Source organism: Glandiceps talaboti, chromosome 4 (genome assembly GCF_964340395.1).
Source record: "Glandiceps talaboti chromosome 4, keGlaTala1.1, whole genome shotgun sequence".
NCBI classification, from domain to species: Eukaryota; Metazoa; Hemichordata; class Enteropneusta; family Spengelidae; genus Glandiceps; species Glandiceps talaboti.
This window is the reverse complement of record NC_135552.1, coordinates 2,310,517-2,325,011: the sequence shown is the minus strand read 5'-3', so window position 1 is coordinate 2,325,011 and position 14,495 is coordinate 2,310,517. Positions and strand designations below refer to the sequence as shown.

The following is a 14,495-nucleotide window of genomic DNA, read 5'->3' as shown; positions in this document are numbered from 1 at the left end:
ACCCTCACATCATGTGGTTTTGTCAACTACCCCAAGTACCCTCACATCATGTGGTTTTGTCAACTACCCCAAGTACCCTCACATCATGTGGTTTTGTCAAATAACCCAAGTACCCTCACATAATGTGGTTCTGTCATTATACATTATATTTATCCAGAACAGCAAATTTTGTTTAAAAAATACAACTTTGTGTTCACATTATTTAGTGTACATTGTACATGTATATGGAAGAATTGCATACACATTTGTACATTTGTATAAAAGTAAGAAATGCATACTCATTTGCATAGAATTAGAAGTAAGAATTGCATTCTCCTTTGCATAGAAGTAAGAATTGCATTCTCCTTTGCATAGAAGTAAGAATTGCATTCTCCTTTGCATAGAAGTAAGAATTGCATTCTCCTTTGCATAGAAGTAAGAATTGCATAAACATTTGCACAGAACTACAAAATGTGTACTCATTTGCATAGAAGTAAGAATTGCATTCTCCTTTGCATAGAAGTAAGAATTGCATTCTCCTTTGCATAGAAGTAAGAATTGCATTCTCCTTTGCATAGAAGTAAGAATTGCATTCTCCTTTGCATAGAAGTAAGAATTGCACTCATTTGCATAGAAGTAAGAATGAATTCTCCTTTGCATAGAAGTAAGAATCGCATAATTGCATACTCATTTACATAGAAGTAAGAATTACATACTCATTTGCACAGAAGTAAGAATTGCATACTCATTTGCATAGAAGTATTGGGTCTGTGTTTGCATCATTCTCTGTAGCACAAATATCAATACATACCAATACAAGTAATCACAGGTACAAATGTAAATGATGTAGAAATGCTAATAGTGTAAGTATGCATGTAGATGACTTTGAGACAATCAAACTATTGATATTGTACATTCTATCAAGTCATAATTCATCTTTATTTGTGATAGATCTATCCATGCACAGTGTACACAATGTACATGAGTGTGAACGTATCATGGAGACGGGTTGGAAGAATCGTGCAACGGGCGCTACACTGATGAATGCTGACTCCTCCAGGTCCCACTCTATTTTCACCATTCACCTTGAAATGTGTGAAACAGATGAATCCGGAGAGGACCATATACGAGCTGGAAAACTGAACTTAGTTGATTTAGCCGGGAGTGAAAGACAGGCCAAAACGGGTAGGTGTTCATATAGTATCTTTAATTACTATAACTATGTACTCTCTGACAATATTTGTTCATGTTATTGTCTTAGAAATCTAGTAAAAACCCAACATTTTTTGGTAATTAGAAAATTCCCCAATTGCTGTGTTATTGTTGACGTCATAGAAAGTACTTCAAAGTAAACACATGTCAATATTGAATGTTTTAATCACATTGTGGTAGTAGATCCAACTAAGTTTTTGCAATAGTATGTTTAGAGGGACATAAGGTGACTTTTCATGGTCTTTGTCAGGTACTTAATATAATCACATTTACTGAGAACATTCTACTTACTGAAACATATACTTAGAACTATATGATGAAAGCTCATCTGTCCAAATGTTCAGTCTATGTTCAGAAATTTGAAGTGACAAAAGCTGAGTTTAAAAACTTTTTACTAAAATGTGTACATAAAACTTTGACCAAACTATTCTAGTATAATGGTAATGTGGATGTAGAGCTTCTTTAACATTACAATTGTTGTCTGGCATTGTTAGAATGGCTGGTTGTATTCATGTAGTTGGGATTTCCTTGATATTTTTTGTACATATAAAAGTTACATCATCAGATCATATACAAGGTATATCTTGATACCATATTTGAATTCAGGCAATTGCAAGAGATGGCTAAGTATGCTTCAGGAAGTGCAATACTTTGAGCAATAATTATTTCAAAAGCCATACAAAACCAGCTTGTGCCCTTTTAATTTCATTTTACAACAAGAAATACTAGTACAAATGTAGCTTACCAAAACTTTTGCCAGGTATCCATCCTGACTTAGTTAATGTTTTCTGACATCATGACACATGTATGACTTCAGACAAGCATGATCTTATTACTGTAAAGTACTTATTTAAAGATACCCTTCTTGTGCTAATTCAAAAAAAATTGATACATATATGATCTACCTGTTTGTTACCTTAGTGTTTAATGTTGCTTTGCTTTGCTATAAATTAACTTTCAGGTGCAACTGGTGACCGTTTGAAAGAAGCTACCAAAATTAATTTATCATTATCAGCATTGGGTAATGTTATTTCAGCATTAGTGGATGGCAAATCTAAACATATCCCTTACAGAGACTCCAAATTAACACGTCTATTGCAAGATTCATTGGGTAAGTGTGTATCAGAATCTACTTTTAAGGATGTTTGAAATGACACTAGAGATGTAGATGATGTAACATTCAGTCACAACTCATCAGTTGTTGGAAACACTGCACAATCATCGAGATGAACAACGCTTTCCAACAAACTGCATTCTCAAACAAACTACATGCCCTTAGCACTTTCCAACAAACTGCATCCTTAACACTTTCCAACAAACTAAACCCTCAGTACTTTCCAACAAACTGCACACTGAGGCCCTTCCAATAAACGTGCCCTCAGACCCTTCCAATAATCAGCACCATCAAACAGTATTATAGTGTATGCGTATAAATGTATTGCTTGAATGGTTGTCCATTGAAAGACAAATGTCTGTCTTAATCTCAAGTTGTTAATCATATTTTAACCATAGATTTACTCCAAATACGCGATCAATTCAATATGACTACTTTATACAAAACCTGGTTGACTTATAGTAGAATTAGTCTTGTATTATCTTGACCTATACTTTCAGTTCTTCAAAACAAACAAAACAAATTACAATAAAATAATGTGAAACTAGTCAAAATTTAAGCCACGTCTTTGCTTAATTACTACAGATTATACTTCATTAGATTGAGTAGTCATGCAGGTTGAATTGTTTGTATGTACCTTCAGTTAGCCTTAGTCAGCTATAACACTATCTATGGAAACCATGTACCTTTAGTTAGCCTTAGTTAGCTATAACACTATCTATGGAAACCATGTACCTTTAGTTAGCCTTAGTTAGCTATAACACTATCTATGGAAACCATGTACCTTTAGTTAGCCATAGTTAGCTATAACACTATCTATGGAAACCATGTAACTTTAGTTAGCCTTAGTTAGCTATAACACTATCTATGGAAACCATGTACCTTTAGTTAGCCTTAGTTAGCTATAACACTATCTATGGAAACCATGTACCTTTAGTTAGCCTTAGTTAGCTATAACACTATCTATGGAAACCATGTACCTTTAGTTAGCCTTAGTTAGCTATAACACTATCTATGGAAACCATGTACCTTTAGTTAGCCATAGTTAGCTATAACACTATCTATGGAAACCATGTAACTTTAGTTAGCCTTAGTTAGCTATAACACTATCTATGGAAACCATGTACCTTTAGTTAGCCTTAGTTAGCTATAACACTATCTATGGAAACCATGTACCTTTAGTTAGCCTTAGTTAGCTATAACACTATATATGGAAACCATGTACCTTTAGTTAGCCTTAGTTAGCTATAACACTATCTATGGAAACCATGTACCTTTAGTTAGCCTTAGTTAGCTATAACACTATCTATGGAAACCATGTACCTTTAGTTAGCCTTAGTTAGCTATAACACTATCTATGGAAACCATGTACCTTTAGTTAGCCTTAGTTAGCTATAACACTATCTATGGAAACCATGTACCTTTAGTTAGCCTTAGTTAGCTATAACACTATCTATGGAAACCATGTACCTTTAGTTAGCCATAGTTAGCTATAACACTATCTATGGAAACCATGTACCTTTAGTTAGCCTTAGTTAGCTATAACACTGTCTATGGAAACCATGTACCTTTAGTTAGCCTTAGTTAGCTATAACACTATGGAAACCATGTACCTTTAGTTAGCCTTAGTTAGCTATAACACTATCTATGGAAACCATGTACCTTTAGTTAGCCTTAGTTAGCTATAACACTATCTATGGAAACCATGTACCTTTAGTTAGCCTTAGTTAGCTATAACACTATCTATGGAAACCATGTACCTATAGTTAGCCTTAGTTAGCTATAACACTATGGAAACCATGTACCTTTAGTTAGCCTTAGTTAGCTATAACACTATCTATGGAAACCATGTAACTTTAGTTAGCCTTAGTTAGCTATAACACTATCTATGGAAACCATGTACCTTTAGTTAGCTTTAGTTAGCTATAACACTATCTATGGAAACCATGTACCTTTAGTTAGCCTTAGTCAGCTATAACACTATGGAAACCATGTACCTTTAGTTAGCCTTAGTTAGCTATAACACTATCTATGGAAACCATGTACCTTTAGTTAGCCTTAGTCAGCTATAACACTATCTATGGAAACCATGTACCTTTAGTTAGCCTTAGTTAGCTATAACACTATGGAAACCATGTACCTTTAGTTAGCCTTAGTTAGCTATAACACTATCTATGGAAACCATGTACCTTTAGTTAGCCTTAGTCAGCTATAACACTATCTATGGAAACCATGTACCTTTAGTTAGCCTTAGTTAGCTATAACACTATCTATGGAAACCATGTACCTTTAGTTAGCCATAGTTAGCTATAACACTATCTATGGAAACCATGTAACTTTAGTTAGCCTTAGTTAGCTATAACACTATCTATGGAAACCATGTACCTTTAGTTAGCCTTAGTTAGCTATAACACTATCTATGGAAACCATGTACCTTTAGTTAGCCTTAGTTAGCTATAACACTATATATGGAAACCATGTACCTTTAGTTAGCCTTAGTTAGCTATAACACTATCTATGGAAACCATGTACCTTTAGTTAGCCTTAGTTAGCTATAACACTATCTATGGAAACCATGTACCTTTAGTTAGCCTTAGTTAGCTATAACACTATCTATGGAAACCATGTACCTTTAGTTAGCCTTAGTTAGCTATAACACTATCTATGGAAACCATGTACCTTTAGTTAGCCTTAGTTAGCTATAACACTATCTATGGAAACCATGTACCTTTAGTTAGCCTTAGTTAGCTATAACACTATCTATGGAAACCATGTACCTTTAGTTAGCCTTAGTTAGCTATAACACTATCTATGGAAACCATGTACCTTTAGTTAGCCTTAGTTAGCTATAACACTATCTATGGAAACCATGTACCTTTAGTTAGCCTTAGTTAGCTATAACACTATCTATGGAAACCATGTACCTTTAGTTAGCCTTAGTTAGCCATAACACTATCTATGGAAACCATGTACCTTTAGTTAGCCTTAGTTAGCTATAACACTATCTATGGAAACCATGTACCTTTAGTTAGCCTTAGTTAGCTATAACACTATCTATGGAAACCATGTAACTTTAGTTAGCCTTAGTTAGCTATAACACTATCTATGGAAACCATGTACCTTTAGTTAGCCTTAGTCAGCTATAACACTATCTATGGAAACCATGTACCTTTAGTTAGCCTTAGTTAGCTATAACACTATCTATGGAAACCATGTACCTTTAGTTAGCCTTAGTTAGCTATAACACTATGGAAACCATGTACCTTTAGTTAGCCTTAGTTAGCTATAACACTATCTATGGAAACCATGTACCTTTAGTTAGCCTTAGTTAGCTATAACACTATCTATGGAAACCATGTACCTTTAGTTAGCCTTAGTTAGCTATAACACTATCTATGGAAACCATGTACCTTTAGTTAGCCTTAGTTAGCTATAACACTATCTATGGAAACCATGTACCTTTAGTTAGCCTTAGTTAGCTATAACACTATCTATGGAAACCATGTACCTTTAGTTAGCCTTAGTTAGCTATAACACTATCTATGGAAACCATGTACCTTTAGTTAGCCTTAGTTAGCTATAACACTATCTATGGAAACCATGTACCTTTAGTTAGCCTTAGTTAGCCATAACACTATCTATGGAAACCATGTACCTTTAGTTAGCCTTAGTTAGCTATAACACTATCTATGGAAACCATGTACCTTTAGTTAGCCTTAGTTAGCTATAACACTATCTATGGAAACCATGTAACTTTAGTTAGCCTTAGTTAGCTATAACACTATCTATGGAAACCATGTACCTTTAGTTAGCCTTAGTCAGCTATAACACTATCTATGGAAACCATGTACCTTTAGTTAGCCTTAGTTAGCTATAACACTATCTATGGAAACCATGTACCTTTAGTTAGCCTTAGTTAGCTATAACACTATGGAAACCATGTACCTTTAGTTAGCCTTAGTTAGCTATAACACTATCTATGGAAACCATGTACCTTTAGTTAGCCTTAGTTAGCTATAACACTATCTATGGAAACCATGTACCTTTAGTTAGCCTTAGTTAGCTATAACACTATCTATGGAAACCATGTACCTTTAGTTAGCCTTAGTTAGCTATAACACTATCTATGGAAACCATGTACCTTTAGTTAGCCTTAGTTAGCTATAACACTATCTATGGAAACCATGTACCTTTAGTTAGCCTTAGTCAGCTATAACACTATCTATGGAAACCATGTACCTTTAGTTAGCCATAGTTAGCTATAACACTATCTATGGAAACCATGTAACTTTAGTTAGCCTTAGTTAGCTATAACACTATCTATGGAAACCATGTACCTTTAGTTAGCTTTAGTTAGCTATAACACTATCTATGGAAACCATGTACCTTTAGTTAGCCTTAGTCAGCTATAACACTATCTATGGAAACCATGTACCTTTAGTTAGCCTTAGTTAGCTATAACACTATCTATGGAAACCATGTACCTTTAGTTAGCCTTAGTTAGCTATAACACTATCTATGGAAACCATGTACCTTTAGTTAGCCATAGTTAGCTATAACACTATCTATGGAAACCATGTACCTTTAGTTAGCCTTAGTTAGCTATAACACTATCTATGGAAACCATGTACCTTTAGTTAGCCTTAGTTAGCTATAACACTATCTATGGAAACCATGTACCTTTAGTTAGCCTTAGTTAGCTATAACACTATCTATGGAAACCATGTACCTTTAGTTAGCCTTAGTCAGCTATAACACTATCTATGGAAACGACTTCTAACATAGTCTATACTTTTTTACTGAATGACTAGGTGGTAATACCAAGACTCTAATGGTGGCATGTCTGTCACCGGCTGACAACAACTATGATGAATCTTTGAGTACATTGAGGTATGCTAACCGTGCTAAGAACATCAAGAACAAACCGAAAATTAATGAAGACCCAAAAGATGCCCTCTTGAGACAGTACCAGGAGGAAATTACAAAGTTAAAAGCCATGTTGATGGGTCAAATACCAATGCCAGCTGGAGGATTCACTGGTAAGTTACATTTAAGGGGTTTTATCCAATCTTTCCTCTACTAGTAACTAGTGTGTGTGGTATTTATTTGTATAGCATATTGATGTTGATAAAAAGTCACTTTAATATTGTTGTGATCAATAGAGCTTTCTGACAAACATCGCCTTCTATCAGTATACATGTACATAGAACAGAGATGTGATGACAAGAAATTATCAGATAGAGCTTTCTGACAAACATCGCCATCTGTAAATATAGCAGAGAGATTTGCAATGACAAGGAAGAATAAAACACTTCAAACTTCTTTGACAAACATCGCCCTCTATTGGCATAGATGTAGCAGACAAATGCAATGACAAGGAAATGTTAGATAGACCTTCCTGTCAAACATCGCCCTCTATGCAGAGATTGCAATGACAAGGAATTTATTTCAATTTGAAAACTAAATCTTGCATGGAAATTAAGGTATTGATTAAATCAAAATATGTAGATTGTGGCAATTCACTTGAGAACACCTGTTCTGTTAATCTTTCGATTATTTACTTATCTTTAGAATTATTTTGTCACCAGAGGGCACTCTTTCTTAGTAAGGTATATGTGTATGTGTCATAGTATTCACCATTTCTTCAGCTGTTCAATCAATCTCTGTTTGCAGAAAGTTGGTGTTTTTATTCCACAATAGAAGTCTCTTATTCCATATCAAAGTAAAACCAGATTTTACGGAGACTCAAGTATTTAAAATTTGCCACTAAGTGTAAATTTGAAGTGCATTTATTTAATTCTGTATAATTCATTCTTGACAGTGAAGGATTACAAACCAATGAGAAATATGTCTGTCACTGTATTGACTAATTGTATACATAAATCAAAGTTCTCCTTAGTATTGACACACATGTACTCTGTATAGGGAGACTATATCACATTTGTCATTATTTCATAGAGAGCGTGCGTAATAGTGTATGTTGAATCAATATTGCAATAGTTCAGTCTGGAATGAACAAATTGTAAAAAATCTCAATAAACCTAAAATGTTTATCTGTATCAAGCATTAACTCTCTATAAAAATAAAAATGAATTAGAATTCAAGGTATCCATAGCTTGACTATTTTCCATTTTAAGTTTGTCATACTTTTTACATTGAAATTCTTACTTTATTGTCATTTAATGTTTAAATGACACAATGTACAGCATATACTATATAGGTTAGAATGATAGATGATGTCAGAGTCAATGTACAGCATATACTATACTAGGTTAGAATGATAGATGATGTCAGAGTCAATGTACAGCATATACTATATAGGTTAGAATGATAGATGATGTCAGAGTCAATGTACAGCATATACTATATAGGTTAGAATGATAGATGATGTCAGAGTCAATGTACAGCATATACTATATAGGTTAGAATGATAGATGATGTCAGAGTCAATGTACAGCATATACTATATAGGTTAGAATGATAGATGATGTCAGAGTCAATGTACAGCATATACTATATAGGTTAGAATGATAGATGATGTCAGAGTCAATGTACAGCATATACTATATTGGTTAGAATGATAGATGATGTCAAAGTCAATGTACAGCATATACTATATAGGTTTAATGATAGATGATGTCAGAGTCAATGTACAGCATATACTATACTAGGTTAGAATGATAGATGATGTCAGAGTCAATGTACAGCATATACTATATAGGTTAGAATGATAGATGATGTCAGAGTCAATGTACAGCATATACTTTATAGGTTAGAATTATAGATGATGTCAGAGTCAATGTACAGCATATACTTTATAGGTTAGAATGATAGATGATGTCAGAGTCAATGTACAGCATATACTTTATAGGTTAGAATGATAGATGATGTCAGAGTCAATGTACAGCATATACTATACTAGGTTAGAATGATAGATGATGTCAGAGTCAATGTACAGCATATACTTTATAGGTTAGAATGATAGATGATGTCAGAGTCAATGTACAGCATATACTATATAGGTTTAATGATAGATGATGTCAGAGTCAATGTACAGCATATACTATATAGGTTAGAATGATAGATGATGTCAGAGTCAATGTACAGCATATACTATACTAGGTTAGAATGATAGATGATGTCAGAGTCAATGTACAGCATATACTATATAGGTTAGAATGATAGATGATGTCAGAGTCAATGTACAGCATATACTATATAGGTTAGAATGATAGATGATGTCAGAGTCAATGTACAGCATATACTATATAGGTTAGAATGATAGATGATGTCAGAGTCAATGTACAGCATATACTATATAGGTTAGAATGATAGATGATGTCAGAGTCAATGTACAGCATATACTATATAGGTTAGAATGATAGATGATGTCAGAGTCAATGTACAGCATATACTATATAGGTTAGAATTATAGATGATGTCAGAGTCAATGTACAGCATATACTATATAGGTTTAATGATAGATGATGTCAGAGTCAATGTACAGCATATACTATATAGGTTAGAATGATAGATGATGTCAGATTCAATTGTCATGTGGCATGCTTTGTTGTCTCTCCATAACATTTCTGTTTCAGAGGTATATATATATTATATATATGTTGATTATTAAATTTATCAATTCTTTTACACAATTGATATGATGAAATTAGTGCTTTTTATCATCATGTGAGAACTGCAAGAATGTTTCATTCTGTTGTTTACAGCTAGTTGTGTATGATGTATATTGTAGGCAGTGTTCTCCCTAAATTACAAAGTCCTATGTTGATGATTCTTTGATCACTCAATGTGTAATAAGAGATTATGAGGAAGTGGCCACAGTAATGAATTGTTTAGTGTAGGTGTTCAACTGTCACATGTGAATTGTAGCCTGTGGTCCTTTACACAATGTAATCTAAGGGAGGACACTGCTGATAAAGGGATGGGGGAATAATGTAGGTTACCAGAATGACAATGATAATATTACTCCAAAACCTTTCTGTGGTGTACCACTACTTCCCTATACCAAAGCTTGGTTCTTAGTCTTGACACTATCAGCATGTTACCTTGGTAACTTGGTTCCTGCATAAACCCACCCCTATCAGCCCCATCACACCAAACTTCCCTTATTCTAATCAGGTATCCTTCCTCTTGTTTGTCTTTTTTTTCAAAGATGATGATTTTGAGGGTACGACTGGTAAGTTTAGGAGAGACCAGCATGGTTGAAGTGCTGCACCTTTTACAGTCTGTCCACTAATCCTATAGATGTCTGTGCATGTACTAACTACCAATGTCATCTCTCTATATCCCATACTCTTACTATCTTGACTTACTGTCTTTTAGTATCACATGTCTTTGTTAACTTTGTGTGGAGAAGGATTCCACAAAGTAGTCACTCTTTTTTCTCAATGTACAGAGCGCTTCACTTCTCTCCTTCATGATCTGTATATAGGACTTATACCATGTACAAAGTACAGAGGAGTATATAGTGTCCAATGAGAGCATGGCGCTTTGTCTTTGTTTGAAAAGGTTGAATACTTTGTGAGTCTGTACAGTCAACACCTTACATCAAAAGTTCTTGATGTCAACATAGTTCATGATCGTTGTCTTGTCCAACATTTGTGAATCCTGCTAATAGAGGAGGTAAATCTGGTCAAACTTACCTAGATCTCGATACCTTGTAGTTGTACCATGATTTCTATGGGAGCCTCAGTAAAATATTTGGAGACTTCCAGTAGCTTTTACCCAACAACAAGAAGACACAAGAAGACTTCTTGTCTTTGCTATTAAAGGTACAAATCATCCCTAAACATATAGCTTTATTGTAACACAGTTTCCATGACTTCAATCAAATCAATCATTACTGTCCATAGTGGTATGTTTTACATTCAAAGTATTTACCTAAAAGAGTTGTTTATACAGTACAATTCTACTATTTACCTAAAAGAGTTGTTTATACAGTACAATTTATAGAATTTTACCTACAAAATGTCATGATATTTGTTTATGAATGTGTTTGACAAAATTTTAAATTAAATTTGATACTTTTAATGGTTGCACAAATTCTTCAGAGCATATATACCAGGATATGTATGACCATGGTAATGACATGAAAACTTGCAGTCACTAAGACAAAGATTAAATTATAGTGGGATAGTTGATTAAATTAACTGCAGTGTGTATTTGATGACTAATTACAATGCTACATAGGTAACGCAGAAGAATCTGAGTAAAACAAATTTACTTGAAATAATTGCAATTTTGAAGAGTTTTCCCAATGGAAATAACTAACAATTACTCTCAGTAATTGAGCCTTTGGTTTGCTAAGACAGATACAAGCTAAAACTATTGTTGCAACATGTTGATACAACAGTGATAAGCTACCGGTATTGAATGAGTGTTGGATTAATTATAGTCTCAGTGCGGAAGCATCTCTGAAAACTTTAGAGTTCCATAAACTTGCACAGTTGTTTTGGGACTTAGAGCGTTACAATGTTGATCACAGGGTGATTAGAATCACACTAGAGAAGAACAGCAATCACCCACTTGTGTAATCTACCACAGTATATTTAGTTTGCATCTATCTTAACAAACTTAAGGCTTAATTACCAGAATCATAATTGTGTATTCAAAAAAAAGATACTCACAGATTATGGGAATAAATGCATCTCTCATGATTCCCCAGGAGTATAGCTAATTTTTGGAATGTGTGGAAGATCTCAAAAAGTAGGTGCAAATATACTAAACAAGTGAATGGAGAATGACCAAAAGTAGGTGACAAAATACTGTTTATTAATGGTTCATTTTGTTGGCTACTGGCTCTCATCTACACTTCCTACAATAGCCCCTGTATGAAGTACTGTATATCACACCTACAAACACTCCAAGGTTGTTGGCAAAGATAACTTTTGATGAAGGTGTTTGATTAGATATCACTTACTTTATCTCTGTCTGTCTTGTCTTCATTGTGCACTTACCAGCTTGTTCAGAGTTGTCAGTGTTCCCATATCTTATCACTAACAGACCATACAAAATGTAATGTGTTCATTTGGTGTGTGTGTACAAATCAAAACTGGATATTCATATTAATATGGTCAATCAAGGTAGCAGTGTGTGAAGTTTTAAGATACATGTTACCAACTTAATAGTATTAATAATGTTGTGTATAGTGTGTTTTTGTCAAATTAAAACAAAATGATATATTGAGTATTTATATAATATGATTAAATTTAATGTATCATGTATATTCTATAGTGTAACAATTCACAAAGTCTAGAGTTCTGTGAAATTATATTTTAAGTTTTAATATTGATGTTAATAATATAATGCATGCTGTGATATTGGTGTCATATCATTATCAATGTAATAAATAAGATTGGTTGTATCATGCATGTGGTGTAGTTGACATTTCAACAATGCACTTCCTCAAACCAAACAGGAGAACAAATGAAGATGTTGACTGCTGCTAAACCCCGTGTGATTGAGACAACAGGTTCTGATCAAGAAGCATTAGAAAAAGAAAAAGAGAAAATAAGACAGGTGTGTGTGGTTTCTGTTGATAATTTATCCTATGAATCCTTTATTAAAATGTGAAAGTCTGAGTACTTACAGCTTTTTAGCACAACTGAACTGATAAGGTTCAGTAGGCATAGCAAAGTGTCTTGTCTATCTATCTATCTGTCTGTCTGTCTGTCTGTCTGTCTGTCTGACTGTCTGTCTGTCTGTCTGTCTGTCTGTTTGTCTGTCTGTCTGTCTGTGGATGTGTGTAAACAACTTAAAGTCAAAAACCACTTGATCGATTGCCATGGTATTTGGTGGGTGAGTTACCTTGGGTGTCTACTTGGGAAATTGTTAAAATCAAAATGATCTTACCACTGGTGTGTGATTTTGGTAAAAAAAATATGTGATTTTTGGTCAAAAAACTTAAACTCAAAAACTACCTTGCAGATCGGTCTGAAATTTGGTGAGAGCATTCTTAAGGGTGTTTAGATTAAGAATTGTTCACGACATGATGATCCTATCAGTGATATACAAATTAGGGCTAAAATGTGTCTTTTTGGTCAAAAATCTTTAATTCCAAAAACTACTTGACAGATTGGGCTGAAATTTAATGGGGATGCATCTGGGGGTGTATAGATGAAGAAACATTAAGCATATAATGGTTTCATCTGTGATATGCAAATTAGGGGTAAAATGTGAATTTCGGTCAAAAACTTATATCTCAAACAGTACTTGGTCAATGAAACTGAAATGTGGTGAGATATTTCTAGAAGCGTTAAACTGCAGATTTTCTTCGAAATATTTGACACAATTAGTCCTAGCAACCATGACCATGCCCTTAGCTTGGTTAACTAACAACATCATCTGGTAGGCCAGGGAGTAAACATTCAAAAAATGTATGCAAACATGTATGCAAATATACCTAGCAACAAGACCATGTCCATAGCAACAGCCAAATGATTATGTATAGTCCAAAGATAACATCAGGAATTCACAGACAAGTGAATAAACATCCAAAAAATGTATGCAAATATGTCTAGCAACAAGACCACTCCCATAGCAACAGCCAAATATGTAGATTGTTACCAAACATTTTTACAATTAATTCTTCCGTTTCACAGGAGTATGAAGAAAAACTTTCTGAAATGCAGAGTAAATATGAAGAGGAGCAACAGAATAAAGCCAAACTTCAGGAAGACATGGAAAAACTGAAAACACAATATGCATCCAAAATAGAGAAAGTTGAAGAAAAATATGTACATGGTGAGTAAATTGAAAAACTCACTAAATACAAAGAGAAATGAAAATGTTAACTTGGTAAGCACTCAGAAATAAAAAGCTATGTTACTTTGTTCCTGAAAAAGTTCCAAAGGAAAAATCCTGGTTCACTACAATTTTTCGAAATAAAAATAAAAACAATCCTGAAATTAATTCATTTTAGAATCCAATATAGCCACACAATATTGTGTTAATTCTATGGGCCACACAATACTGTTAACCTTCAATTTGTACTCACTCTAATACTGTTAACCTTCAATTTGTACTCACTCTAATACTGTTAACCTTCAATTTGTACTCACTCTAATACTGTTAACCTTCGATTTGTACTCACTCTAATACTGTTAACCTTCAATTTGTACTCACTCTAACACTGTTAACCTTCAATTTGTACTCACTCTAATACTGTTAA

The 14,495-nt window shown here is 33.8% G+C and overlaps 1 protein-coding gene across 3 annotated transcripts in view; it reads left to right on the top strand.

The window, feature by feature from the left end:
* The window catches only part of LOC144434614 (osmotic avoidance abnormal protein 3-like), a 46,290-nt gene that overhangs the window by 16,672 nt on the left and 15,123 nt on the right, over window positions 1-14,495 (top strand). For 2 of the 3 annotated variants that reach the window (XM_078123092.1, XM_078123091.1), the window contains 6 exons: window positions 931-1,164; window positions 2,153-2,302; window positions 7,117-7,344; window positions 10,479-10,502; window positions 12,744-12,844; window positions 13,927-14,068. In XM_078123092.1, the coding sequence (XP_077979218.1) occupies window positions 931-1,164; window positions 2,153-2,302; window positions 7,117-7,344; window positions 10,479-10,502; window positions 12,744-12,844; window positions 13,927-14,068 (879 nt within the window). The remainder of the gene's footprint in view (window positions 1-930; window positions 1,165-2,152; window positions 2,303-7,116; window positions 7,345-10,478; window positions 10,503-12,743; window positions 12,845-13,926; window positions 14,069-14,495) is intronic. The other variant, XM_078123093.1, reaches the window with a different exon arrangement.